At 39.3% G+C, this 13,078-nt stretch overlaps 1 protein-coding gene across 5 annotated transcripts in view; it reads left to right on the top strand.

Moving 5' to 3' along the window:
* The window catches only part of far1 (fatty acyl CoA reductase 1), a 94,090-nt gene that overhangs the window by 33,621 nt on the left and 47,391 nt on the right, over positions 1 to 13,078 (top strand). For 3 of the 5 annotated variants that reach the window (XM_043705625.2, XM_043705623.2, XM_087996393.1), the window contains exon 2: positions 7,483 to 7,728. In XM_043705625.2, coding sequence (XP_043561560.1) covers positions 7,540 to 7,728 — 189 coding nt within the window. In that variant the 5' untranslated portion in view covers positions 7,483 to 7,539. The remainder of the gene's footprint in view (positions 1 to 7,482; positions 7,729 to 13,078) is intronic. The other 2 variants (XM_043705624.2, XM_087996394.1) reach the window with 1 other exon arrangement.

The following is a 13,078-nucleotide window of genomic DNA, read 5'->3' as shown; positions in this document are numbered from 1 at the left end:
ATAATTGTGGTAAGATTTATTTACTCTTGTACTTCAGTTCCTTGCAATAAAAGCGAACATATTATTTGGCTTTCTGTTTGTTTGCTGTATCTTTATGCCATTTTCTTTTTGTAAAGCAAGTACAAGGTCAGTTAATTACGAAAAGACCAAGATTTCCTTATCATACCATTTTGAAAAATATTTGTGTTTTATACAAGATCAATTTAAATGTGTCCTAAAACGCTCTTCTATCCAGCAATGAAATGACATTTTTTGGTACTTATTTTTTAATTGTACAAGCCAGCAACTTGTGAAAGTTGTAATATTCAGCAAATAGACAGTTTCAAGGGATTGCTATGTTTCAAAATATTAGTTGCGTTCAATATTGCCTTGGATCATGGGCAGAGCTTATTGTGAGGTTTTTGATAGTTCACTCAGAACTGTTCAAAGTATCCGGATTTTTGGAAGTTGAACAGAGGTAGTCAGAAGCGAAGGTTATTACCTTGGGTCCGTCATTCATCAGGTATGTAGAGACAGGGAGAAACCTGCTGCTGTAGCAGGCTCTCAGCTGTTAGGATTCAGGAGAAATCTTGGAGGTGTTTGATCCCAGTTTCTGTGTCTTATATTTACCTCGCTAATTCTAGATATCAGGGTTCATCTTCAAACTTTTTAGACTAAAGCTTAATGATGTTTGCTCAAAACTGTAGGATCTATTAGCTGTTTTCTCTTAGTATCTGTCTCTCAAACTTTGTCTACATAAAAAGCACTTCCGCAACCAGGTTATGGTGTGAAATTGTTGTTCTGTTCTGGAAGCATAACAATATCACAGAACCGACTATTTTTGAAGGTTTGGTAGTGCAAATGTAATGTCTTGTTTCTGAAATTGTAATTCTCTTAAACTATCAAACATATTGATCATTAGCACAGCCTCTGGTAGGTAGAAGACTGCTGAAGTTAAATATTTGCCAATCTGATTTAGGATATTGTAAGAGTATTCAAATACTTTATTTTGAATTGAGCACCAGCTTCAGAATAAGTTTTAAATGATGGAAGAAGCTTATGCAGTCAGTTGGTGATTGGTAAATTAAAATTTTCTGTTGGTTGTAGTTATTGAAGCACAGCGATATATCCCCAAGTCAAGATTATATGACTTCTAATAGTGTTCCCTTGTCTTCTGGCAGGCAGAAGTGGGTTTGAGAGGTGCTGTTGGAGGAGCATTGACATGTTGCTCCAGTGCATTTCTGGATGGTGGACACTGCCACTGCTTTATTGTGGATGATTGAAAACTTTGGCTATTCTTGAAGTTGGAGAAAGTGAGGACTGCAGATGCTGGAGATCAGAGCTGAAAAATGTGTTGCTGGAAAAGCGCAGCAGGTCAGGCATCATCCAAGGTACAGGAGAATCGACGTTTCGGGCATAAGCCCGTCTTCAGGAATGAGGAAAGAGTTAAGTTTCTGGTTAATGACGAACCCTAAGGATGTTTGTGAGGAATTTGCCATGATAATCTGTCTGATTATTAAGGTTGAGGTAGTTAGATAGTCTAATGGCTCTTGCTTTGTACTTGTGTGACATGACTGCTACTTTCACTTACCATCCTGAGACAGGTGGATATGGGCTGCCAATAGAACTGAAGACAATTCAAATCACTGAGAATCTTCACTTTGGTTTTATGGTGGGAAGGTCATCGGTGAAGCAATTATAGAATTTTGGACCGTAGACCCTGCCCTGAAGAACTCCTGAGATAACTGCCCCTTAAAAGCTAACAATGTCTTACTTTGTGCTTTATTGATGGGAAAATCGGTGTTGCTTTTGATGAGAGACCAGTGGCCTGATGTCCTGTTCCAAATTTCTCAGATTTCCGTTGTTTCCAGCCTCCAGTTTTGAAAATGTGATTGTTCTGTTGTATGTTCTCAGTCCAACAGTATCATAAATCTTGCTTGCTCTAGGTTGTTGTTGCTACTACTTGCGACAACTCATGCCACAGTTTGTGAACTAGTCTGGCTGTGCGATGCCTCACAAGTAGTGAATGAGTGCTTTAGGCTGTTCTCTTCGACTTTGGCATTGTATTTTGTCTTGTATTTTGGACCAGCCTACAGACCACTAGTGGTACACAGACTGAGAACCTCTGGTATGGCTGTGATTGGCTGGTTTGTATTTGTCCATCGTATGTATTGCTAAATTTGAGATTGAAGAAGGAAGAGGTAATGAGAACGTGTCCAGCTTTGCATGGTCAGTCACTGGTTCTATCATTGCCCTTTATCCTTTTCATGTGCATACTGACTCCGTGACATCTGATCCTAATTTATTCACTTCTACTTTTCTTCATGTAATTCCATTTTGGAAGCAAATTATGGATATGTATGCATTTTGGGGAGGGGTGCAGGCCGAGGGGTTATTTATCTTCAATGCTGTAGGTTTGGTTGCAGTTAACACCACTTTCAGATACCTACGGTTCATCAATACCTAAGTTAAACTACAATTTGTAGCAAACTTTATACCCTCATCCCTCTCCCAGGCTTTGTTTGGCTATGTTCATATTTAATCTTAATATTCACAGCTTGACGTACGTGCAGTGTCCCTGATGAAATGATAATTGCTCCAACAACATATTCTGTTACTGTTTGTATTTGAAGAATCTGTCGTTGTAATTTGCTCTGGATTGCAATGAGATCTGCCACAATATATATTAGGAATGACATGCAGTTTGCTCTGCTCTTAGTTATTCCAGCATCTTTGATTTATCAGAATACTTACTCTTATGCCATTGAGTGCTTTATTACATTGTTGTCCTTCTCTTCCCGTAAACTGATTAACAGTATGCTTATTGTTACATAAATTTATTGTAATTATGCTCTTCTTGTTTTTCAGTTCTTGATCGCCAGTTAAATTCTAAACTACCTCTATTATTTCACTGAATTTGAAAGTGTTGGCATAATGGGCCTTTGTTTCATTTTACATTAGTAATTAACATGTCAGACATTTTAGTGCCTTGTTTTTGAGTAATGTATTCAAATTTGCACTTAATAACCTAACAATCCGGAAGCATTTCATTACCCTCTGCCTGTCTGATAGCATTGTGCAAATTTTAATACAATATACTTCAGGCTGTACAAATGAAAAAAAATGCAAAGTTCTAGATAGAAATTTAAGGTTTCATTGACAACTCTCAATATGTAAACTTTCAGCAATAATTAATCTCGAATTAACTTTGCGACCTTGCTGATTACCACAATGAGATTTTATGGCCCAAAGGAACTGACCAGCTTGAGCACAACTATATCTTAAAATTAAATGATAATTTGTACGTTGCAGTATAATAGTCCTGTCATTTACAATGTGTTGCTAGATTTGCTGTGAACAGTTCCACATTTGATATTGTCATTTGTCTACATTTTATTTGTATTGGCAAAGAGTGAGTGTATAAGTCTTAGAATTGACCATACTGGCCAACTTTAAAGTTTCGGGACCAGTGAAACTGCTGAAGAAGGGTTATTGAACTCTAAACATTAACTCTGCCAACTCTCCACAGATGTTGCCAGTCCTACTTAGTTTATCTGGCAATTTTTTTTTGGTCCCAACATCTGCAATTCTTTGTTTTATGTTTTGGGAGAATATTTTTACATGGACTTACATCATTGCATAATTTGCAGCACAGAAATCAATCATTCACCTATTTTGTCTATGTTTGCATTTCTGTTCCGCACAAGCCATCTCATATACTTCTTTTCCTTTCTTCCTGTGTTTAGAGTCATAGTCATACAGCAAGGAATACACCCTTCAGTCCAACTAGTCCACGTTGACCATGTTCCTAAACCAAACCAGTTCCACTTAGCTCCATATGCCATATGCCTCCAAGCTTTCCTATTTATGTACTTACCCTAATGTCTTATAAATATTGTAACTGTACATGCATTCAGCACTTCCTCTGGCAAAATTCTCTAAATGTTCTTGAAATGCTTGGGTATTATTCACTTTTCAACTACTCATGTGATTGTGAGTTCGACATTATCACCACTCTCTAGGTAGAGAAGTTTTCCCTGAATTTTGTTTTCATGGATTCTTCAGTAATTATGATAAATCTTTATAATTTTGTATTCCTTCAAAAGTAGTAATGTCATCTCTATATCTGTCTTATCAAACATTTATAAAGACCCTATTATTATCCTCAGCTTTATATTTACTGGGAAGGATTGGATTTTTTTCAGCATTGACCTGTCTTGCTTCATGGTCAATCAGTTATGTATTTGAACTACAGCCACCTCTATAAGAAAACTTCTGACAGTTGTACACTAAGATCCCACAAACAGTAAGTATCATTGACCAGTACTTAATTGGGTTTGGAGGTATAGGTTTAATATGGGCTGAGGTATCAAGAGGATACTGCAGTTTTGTTTGAGTGGTGAAATGATACCTTTTGAAGGCATGAGGAACTGAAAATGGGCCATAGTCGTCAAGGTCTGTAGCCCTGTATCAATCAGAACCAACCACTTGACTATTCAAGTCCTTTTTTACAGTATTTGGCCCATATCCCTGTATGCCTTGGCATTGAAAGTATGCATCTAAGTACTTATTCAGTGTTATGAAGGGGTTTGCCTCAACGGTCTTCCAGGCAGTCTGTTCCAGAATTCCACCACCCTCTGGGTGAAAGGATTTTCCTCACATCCCCTGTAAACCTTCTGTCCCTTGCCTTAAATCTATGCTCATGTTCACTGATCCTTTCACCAAGGGGACATGTTTCTTCCTGTCCAGCCCAGAGGGAACCTAAGACAGTGCCATTCTGACTTGAGAGATAAGCTTTCAAGAAACAAAGAAAAGGAAAAAATAGTTATTTAATGCCTTTTAAAACCACAATTTCCAAATCCAAAAACGTGTTCTTGAAATGCATTCATTGTTATACTCGAGTAAATGTTGCAACCAGCTACATACAGCAAGGGCTGAAAAATGTCCTTGTTACAGCAGAGGAGGTGCTGGATGTCTTAAAATGCATAACAGTGGGTAAATCCCCAGGTCCTGATCAGGTGTACCATAGAAGTCTGTGGGAAGCTAGGGAAGTGATTGGTGGGCCCCTTGCTTAGATATTTGTATCATTGACAGTCACAGGCAAGCTGTCGGAAGATTAGAGGTTGGCTAATGTGGTGACGTTGGCTAACCGGAAACTATAGACCGGTGAGCCTGACAATGATGGTGGGCAAGTTGTTGGAGGAAATCCTGAGGGACAGAGGTTACATGTATTTGGAAAGGCAAGGACTGATTAGGGATAGCCAACGTGGCTTTCTGCAATGGAAATCATGTCTCACTACTTGACTGAATTTTTTTGAAGTAGCAACGAAGAGGATTAATGAGGGCAGAGCGGTCGACGTGATCTTTATGGACTTCAGTAAGCCATTCAACAAGGTTCCTCATGGTAGATTGGTTAACAAGGTTAGATCACATGGAATGCAGGAATACCCTGAACAGGCTCAAAGGTAGAAGACAGAGGGTGGTGGTGGAGAGTTGCCTTTCAGACTGAAGGCTTGTGAACAGTGCTGTGCCATAAGGATCAGTGCTGGGTCCACTGCTTTTCATGGTTTATGTAAATGATTTGGATGTGAACATAGGAAGTATAGTTGGTAAGTTTGCAGATGACACCAAAATTGGAGGTGTAGTTGACAGTGAAGAAGATTACCTCAGAGTACAACAGGATCTTGATCAGATGGACCAATGGGCTGAGGAGGGGCAAATGAAGTTTAATTTGGATAAATGTGAGGTGCTGCATTTTGGAAAGGCAGATCAGGGCAGGACTTGCACACTTAATGTTAAGATTCTGGAGAGTGTTACTGAACAAAGAGACCTTGGCATGTAGGTTTATAGTTCCTTGAAATTAGAGTTGCAGGTAGATAGGATAGTGAAGAACTTATTTAATGTGATTTCCTTTATTCGTCAGAGCATCAAGTATAGGAGTCGGAGGTCATGTTGCAACTGTGCAGGACATTGGTTAGGCCACTTTTGGAATATTGTGTGCAATTCTGGTCTCCCTCCTATTGGAAAGATGTTGTGGAACTTGAAAGGGTTTAGAAAGGATTTACAAGGATATTGCCATGGTTGGAGGATTCGAGCTTCAGGGAGAGGCTGAATAGGCTGGGGCTGTTTTTCCTGGAGCATTAGAGGCTGAGGGGTGACCTTGTACAGGTTTATAAAATCATGATGGGTATGGATAGGGTAAATAGACAAGGTCTTTTCCCTTGGGTGTGGGTGTCTAGAACTAGAGGGGAAAGATTTGAAAGGGACCGAAGGAGCAGTTTATTTCATGCAGGGGTGATGCGTGTGTGGAATGAGCAACCAGAAGAAGTGGTGGAAGCTGGTAAATTAGAACATTTGAAAGGCATCTGGATGGGTATATGAATAGGGTGGAATTGAGGGATATGGGACAAGTGCTGGCAAGTGGGACAAGGTTAATTTAGGATATCTGGTCGTCATGGACAAGTTGGACAGAGGGTCTGTTTTGGTGCTGTGCATCTCTCGCTGTGTTATGATGTGCTATATGACTCTATAAATGGAACATGATGTTGGCCAAATTGTCTGTTCTGATGATGTTGGTTGAAAGTTAAATATTAACCATGACATGAGGTAGAACTCTCCTGCTGTTCTTCAGATTAGTGATGCATGTTCCTTTTTGTCCTCTTCAGAGACCAGGTGGTCATTCATTTAACATCTGATAAATGGATGAAAGCTTGTGAAGTAAACTGATATAAAAGTAATATATGTTAATATTCGGCATTCTGAGCAAATTTATTAATAAAAGTGAAGTGCACTTATAGCCAACTTGGCTTGTTTTACAAAACTTTTTTTTTAAATAAATAAGTGAAATCAAATTCAAACACTCATCAATATTGGACATTAGAAGCAAAACAAAATGCTGGAATATGCAGTGGGCTAGTACATGCACTAACTTCTTTATAGTTAACTCACCATTCTCTAGGCAACTCGGGATGGGCGATAAATGGAACCCCCCCCCAAGCATTTCTCAGATCTTGAAAACAGTTATATTTTGGTGTGTATAGAGATCTTGTATGTTATTCAGAATTTTCTCTTCAGTAAAGTCCTTACCACTTCAAATGCATAAATTACAAAACAGGTAATTCGTTGTATTGGCTGAAGTGAAATAATTGTTAGTCGTTTACATTCCTGTTAGTTTCAAAGTTGCCATTGAAGCATTTTAAACTTTTCAATTATTTCAGGCAGAAATAGCTGAGCTCTGGACATCCTTCTGATACTCCAGGTCACTGGGCGATTATTCCCCTAGAGTTAACAAAGGGTGAAATGTTTTGCATCTTGCTGAGGATGCCTGAAACATTGTGAATGCAGCAAGCACTGTTTGTCCAGCTTTGCTAACTGAGACTTTAGAATTGGTCTGGTTTGTTGAAAAATTCCATATGTTGAGAGTCAAAATGTTAACTTGATTTGAGAAATGATTTAATATTTCTACTTAATTTGTTTTCTTTAATTACTCACTTTTCCGGGCAGGTAGATTTCTCCATTCAAGACCAATTGACATCTTATTGATCACGTTGGTACGACAGCATGGTGTCTATACCAGAGTTCTATCAGGACAAGAATGTACTTATCACTGGAGCAACTGGCTTCATGGGGAAAGTGCTACTTGAGAAGCTGCTGCGCTCTTGTCCAGCAGTCAAGGCCGCATATATTCTAGTGAGACCCAAAGCAGACCAGAGTCCTCAAGCACGGGTTCAAGAGATGTTGAACTGCAAGGTAATATAAAAAGCATTTCAGAGCAAGATTGATGCTTTATTTAGTCATGTCTTTGAAGTAGGGTGGGTGATGGAAAGCCAAGAGGTTGCACAACGGACCTAAATCAAGAAGTGTACTTTGCCTTTCTTCACTTTCCATTAATTGTATACATGTTTGCTTAGGTATTCTTCTAGTTTTTGAAAAGCTCCAATTAATGATGAGGTAAATAAAACAAGCAACTAATTTCTTGTGCAAGTCTCCCTTGTGCATCAACTGTGATCATTTTTCTAAGTGCATAACTCATATTCTTTTTTGCAAACTTACTTGTCCTCACCCCTCCTGATATATGCAATTTCTTCCAGCCCTCCAGATCTCCAGAATTACCACAATTATGCTCCTTGTGCACTGCTGGTTTTAATTGATCCCAAAATTGGCGGTTGTGCAATCAGCTATTTGACAGCTAAACTCTGGAGTTCCCTCCCTATATATCTGCAACTCTCTCTATCCTTCTTTAAGACACTTCTTAAACTCGGCCTCTTTGAGAAAGCTTCTAGACAACTGAATGACTCTGTCAGCTTTTGTTTGATAATGCTTCTATGAAGGACCTTGAGATGTTTTACTATGTTAAAGTTTCAGTATAAATCTTAATTGCTGATACAGGAATGTATGAGTGCTCTGCCTGAACACAGGTCCTTACCTTATTCCACCTTGCTTCACCCTGAGCCTTTTCCCCGAACAGTTTTTGCAATTGTCTTTCTCATTCTCGGAAGGCAATGCAAGGAGGCAAGTCATAGAGTCATAGAGATATACAGCATGGAAACAGACCTTTCGGTCCAACCCATCCATGCCGACCAGATATCCCAACCCAATCTAGTCCCACTTAGATTGCCAGCATCCGGCCCATATCCCTCCAAACCCTTCCTATTCATCTGCCCATCCAAATGCCTCTTAAATGTTGCAATTGTACCTGCCTCCACCACTTCCTCTGGCAGCTCATTCCATACACGTACTACCGTCTGCGTGAAAAAGTTGCCCCTTAGGTCTCTTTTATATCTTCCCCCTCTCACCCTAAACCTATGCCCTCTAGTTCTGGACACCTCGACCCCAGGGAAAAGACTTTATCTATTTACCTTATCCATTCCCCTCATGGTTTTGTAAACCTCTATACGGTCCGATGCTCCAGGGAAAACAGCCCCAGCCTGTTTAACCTCTCCCTATAGCTGAAATCTTCCGACCCTGGCAACATCCTTGTAAATCTTTTGTGAACTCTTTCAAGTTTCACAATATCACCTTTCCGATAGGAAGGAGACCAGAATTGCACGCAGTATTCTGACAGTGGCCTAACCAATGTCCTGTGCAGCTGCAACATGACCTCCCAACTCCTGTACTCAATACTCTAACCAATAAAGGAAAGCATACCAAACACCACCTTCACTATCCTGTCTACCTGCGACTCCACTTTCCAGGAGCAATGAACCTGTACTCCAAGGTCTCTTTGTTCAGCAACACTCCCTAGGACTTTGCCATTAAATGTATAAGTCTTGCTAAGATTTGCTTTCCCAAAATGCAGCACCTCGCAGTTATCTGAATTAAACTGCATCTGCCACTTCTCAGCCCATTGGCCCATCTGGTCAATATCTTGTTGGAATCTGAGGTAATCCTCTTCACTGTCCTCTACACCTCCAATTTTGGTATCATCTGCAAACTTACTAACTGTACCTCTTATGCTCACATTCAAATCATTTATGTAAATGACAAAAAGTAGAGGACCCAGCACCGATCCTTGTGGCACTCCATTGGTCACAAGCTTCCAGTCTGAAAAACAACCCTCCACCACCACCCTCTGTCTTCCACCTTTGAGCCAGTTCTGTATCCAAATGGCTAGTTCTCCCTGTATTCCGTGAGATCTAACCTTGCTAATCAGTCTCAAGTCTCAAGCTAATCTCAGCTGGAATGGGGCTTGAACCCACTCTATTCCAAAAAAAGTGTCATACTGTACTTGAAACGCTAACATTCTCTTTCTCTTCATAGATGCTGCCAGACCTCAGTTTTCCAATATTGTCTATGTTTGTACTTCAATTCTTATTCTTATAGTTGAAGTGCTTAAACAAGGCACTCAGGGTCTCGCCAGGTTAATGGCTGAACTTCAGATCAGTTAGTATCTCAGGCTAAGTTAGAGTCACATTATTGACGTTTGTCCTAAGAGATTCACTACCAGTTGGCTGCCATGCCACCTGCTTTTTCATTCTCTTATTCTTTGCAAAGGATGCTTGACCCTTGTATTTTCAACTTGGAAAGAAAACCAGGAATGTCTATGTCTTGTTGATTTTTGTCTTTGCTTCTGACACGCCTCCAGATTGTCAAATGATTTCCAGTTATATAATCACAGTTTCCAAGGCACAGTAACTTTTCAAAGGACTTCAGTCTATGTTAGCTAAACACAATAAATTTTAATATATTTGAGAGTAAATATTTTTTTTAAATTTTCATTCACATGCTCCACACTTGAATTAATCATCAATCCATTTTTAATTTGCATCACAGCCTAAAAAAAAAGTGCAGTCATACTTAGGCTTCATTGAACTAATGGTTCCGTAACTTTTGCTAATAAATTGCCAAAGCATCAAATTCTGAAAAAAAAGACACCTGCAACTTGTGTGTAGAAAACTTCCAAAGTTCTGTTCAATGGGCTTAGATATAATAAATAAGGAACGGTGGTGGTGTAATGGTAATTTCACTGGACGAGTAATGCAGAGCCCCAGTCTAATGTTTTGGGGGCATTGGTTTGAATCTCACCATGGCCGATGGTGAAATTTGAATTCATTAAAAATCTCAGATAGAAAGGCAGACTAATTGCAACCCTGTAATGGCTAGTTGGATTAGCCATTGGCAAATGCTAGGTTACGGGGGTACTGTAGGGGCTGGATCGGGTTGGTTCCTCTTTAGAGGGCTGGTGTGGTCTTGATGGGCTGAATGGCGGAGGGATTATGATCACTTCAATTGGTTCACTTTTTTTTTTAAAGAGGAAGAAATCTGTCATCCTTCCTGGTCTTGCCTACATGTGACTTCAAACCCCAGCAATATTGTTGACAGTTTCATGTCCTTTGGGCAATTATGGACAGTAAGTGTTGGCTCAGTCAGAGATGCTCATGTCCCAAGAACAAATTAGGGAAAAACATAATGTGAAGAATTAGGAACAGCAGTACGCAATTCACCCTCTCAATCATACTCCATTATTCAATTACATCATGGGTGATCACCACAGTTACAACTTAACCATTTCCCTATTTCAGTCACTATAGTTAATTTAAAATAAACTGTCATTTCAGCTTTGAAGGCTTCAGTTGTCCCATGAGATCCTAGCTTTGTGAAAAGATAATTCCAAATTTTAATAACCTCTTGGTTATTAAAAGTACTTGTTGATTTTGGTCCTGAATTTCTTCAAAATTTGAAGTTTGTGTACTTGGCTTTTGATTTAACCAGAGTAAATTGTATATATCAGCATTATTTTTGATCCTGATCAGATCATAAGAGTGAATGAAATGTCAGAGGTTCTTAGCCAGGGAATTTCATGAGAATGATAATTGAATCATGGTATCTCTAACGTGGAAGCAGGCTAATTGGCCCATTAGGTCCACACTGACTTTCCAAACAGCATTCCACCCAATTCCTGTAACATTGTATTTCACATGGCCAATCCACTGAGCCTGCACATCTTTGGACTGTTGGAGGAAACTGGAGCACCTAGAGGAAGTCCACGCATACACAAGGAGAATGTACAAACTCCACACACAGTTGTCCAAGACTGGAATCAAACTCAGGTCACCGGTGCTGAGAGGTACAGTGCTAATGATGACTATTAACTAATATGGGGCTGAAGGAAGGGTATTTTGAGGCTCGAGAAAGGGGGTTGGGCTCTGGGGCTATAAACCCCTAAGTAGCTCTACAATCCTCTGCTGCAGTGGATTTCATTCTAGGAGATGAATTTTCTGTTCAAAATGATATGTTCTCAACCTGTTATTTCAGCCAATATCTTCTCTCCGTGACATTCAACTCCCATAGGAGTACGGAACTCAACTACTCATTTTTGTTACAGCTGAACACTATCTTGCGTAAATTTATCATTACTGCTTCACTCTGTGAAGCTCATTTATAAAGCCTGGAATCCTTTTATCCACCTGCACTTTATTCATTTATGTCAGTCACCATCTTTCTATGAAGTACCTATTCCATTTTGGCCTCCTTCCCCAAATGTCTAAGTCACATTTATAAAAAACATTCCACTATGCTCTTCATTTGCACTCTTCATTTTTCATGACTTTGGGATTTCCAAGATTTTATTTGAATTTTCATGCGACCTAATTTGTTGGAGAAAACTAAACTTGGTTTGTATAGTATCTTTTATAGATGTCCAAAATCTCTACTGTTAACAGTTGTATCCACCATGTAATGAAATCCACAGTACTATACTGCAATATTGCACCTAAGTACTCCAATATCTTGAGCTAATTGGGACTCCCAAGCTTCTGATTCCAACATGACTGCACTCACTGCGCCAGCCGATTTTTATGTGCTTGTACCTTAATTTTAATTTCCTTTTCCTACAGCTAATGTTAAGTTTTGTTAACATTTTAAAAACGCATAACATCTTTCTGAAATAATGTTTGCCTTGGCTGTAAACACTATGAAATCTTGGTGAGACAAATTCTGATTCCCACTAGCACAATAGGAAGTTTTAGTAGAAGGCTGTCGGTGATTAACCAGTGTTCTGGACTGATTAGGCAAACATGTGCATGTATTTCAAATTATCCCAGCAACTGATCATGATGGAGTTAACACCACTCTAGAACATGAAATCAAGGACAAAACCATCATCGGACATCAAAATCTGTCTGTGAAAGAGTGTACAACCTCTTGCAAGTGCGGTAAACTTGTAAGAAATTTAAAAATGCTGTCAGCTGGAGACAAAGTTAAGTGGAGGTTAAAGAGGTTAGGCCACAAGAAGTCCATCTCATTGTCATCTACCTGGTAAGCTGTGAGAATATGGCATTTATGACAGCCATGACAGATGATTGGCTGCAAAATGGTTTCACCGACGTTCTGAACGTGTATGCACCAAGAGATATCTTTAATGCAATTGCAACTAGACTATTTATCATCTTTTATCAGATAGCTTTTAAAATGTTTAATGGTGAAAAGTAAAACAAGGAATTCATCAAAGAAAGAAAAGGAAGTATAACTGACAACTGCCACGGCCCCCCTGACATCCTGGTTTCAAGAGCACTAACATTTTTGCTTCCCAACCGCGACCAATGGAATCGGAACTGTTTAGGAACTGAAACTCCAATTACTAATGACAGCTGATCTCGTA

This window comes from Chiloscyllium plagiosum, unplaced genomic scaffold, assembly GCF_037043375.1.
Source record: "Chiloscyllium plagiosum isolate Xiang-an unplaced genomic scaffold, Cpla_swu_hap1 HiC_scaffold_18, whole genome shotgun sequence".
In the NCBI taxonomy this organism is placed as follows: domain Eukaryota; kingdom Metazoa; phylum Chordata; class Chondrichthyes; order Orectolobiformes; family Hemiscylliidae; genus Chiloscyllium; species Chiloscyllium plagiosum.
Note: the sequence above shows the minus strand (reverse complement) of the source record. Positions and strands in the feature narration are given on the sequence as shown.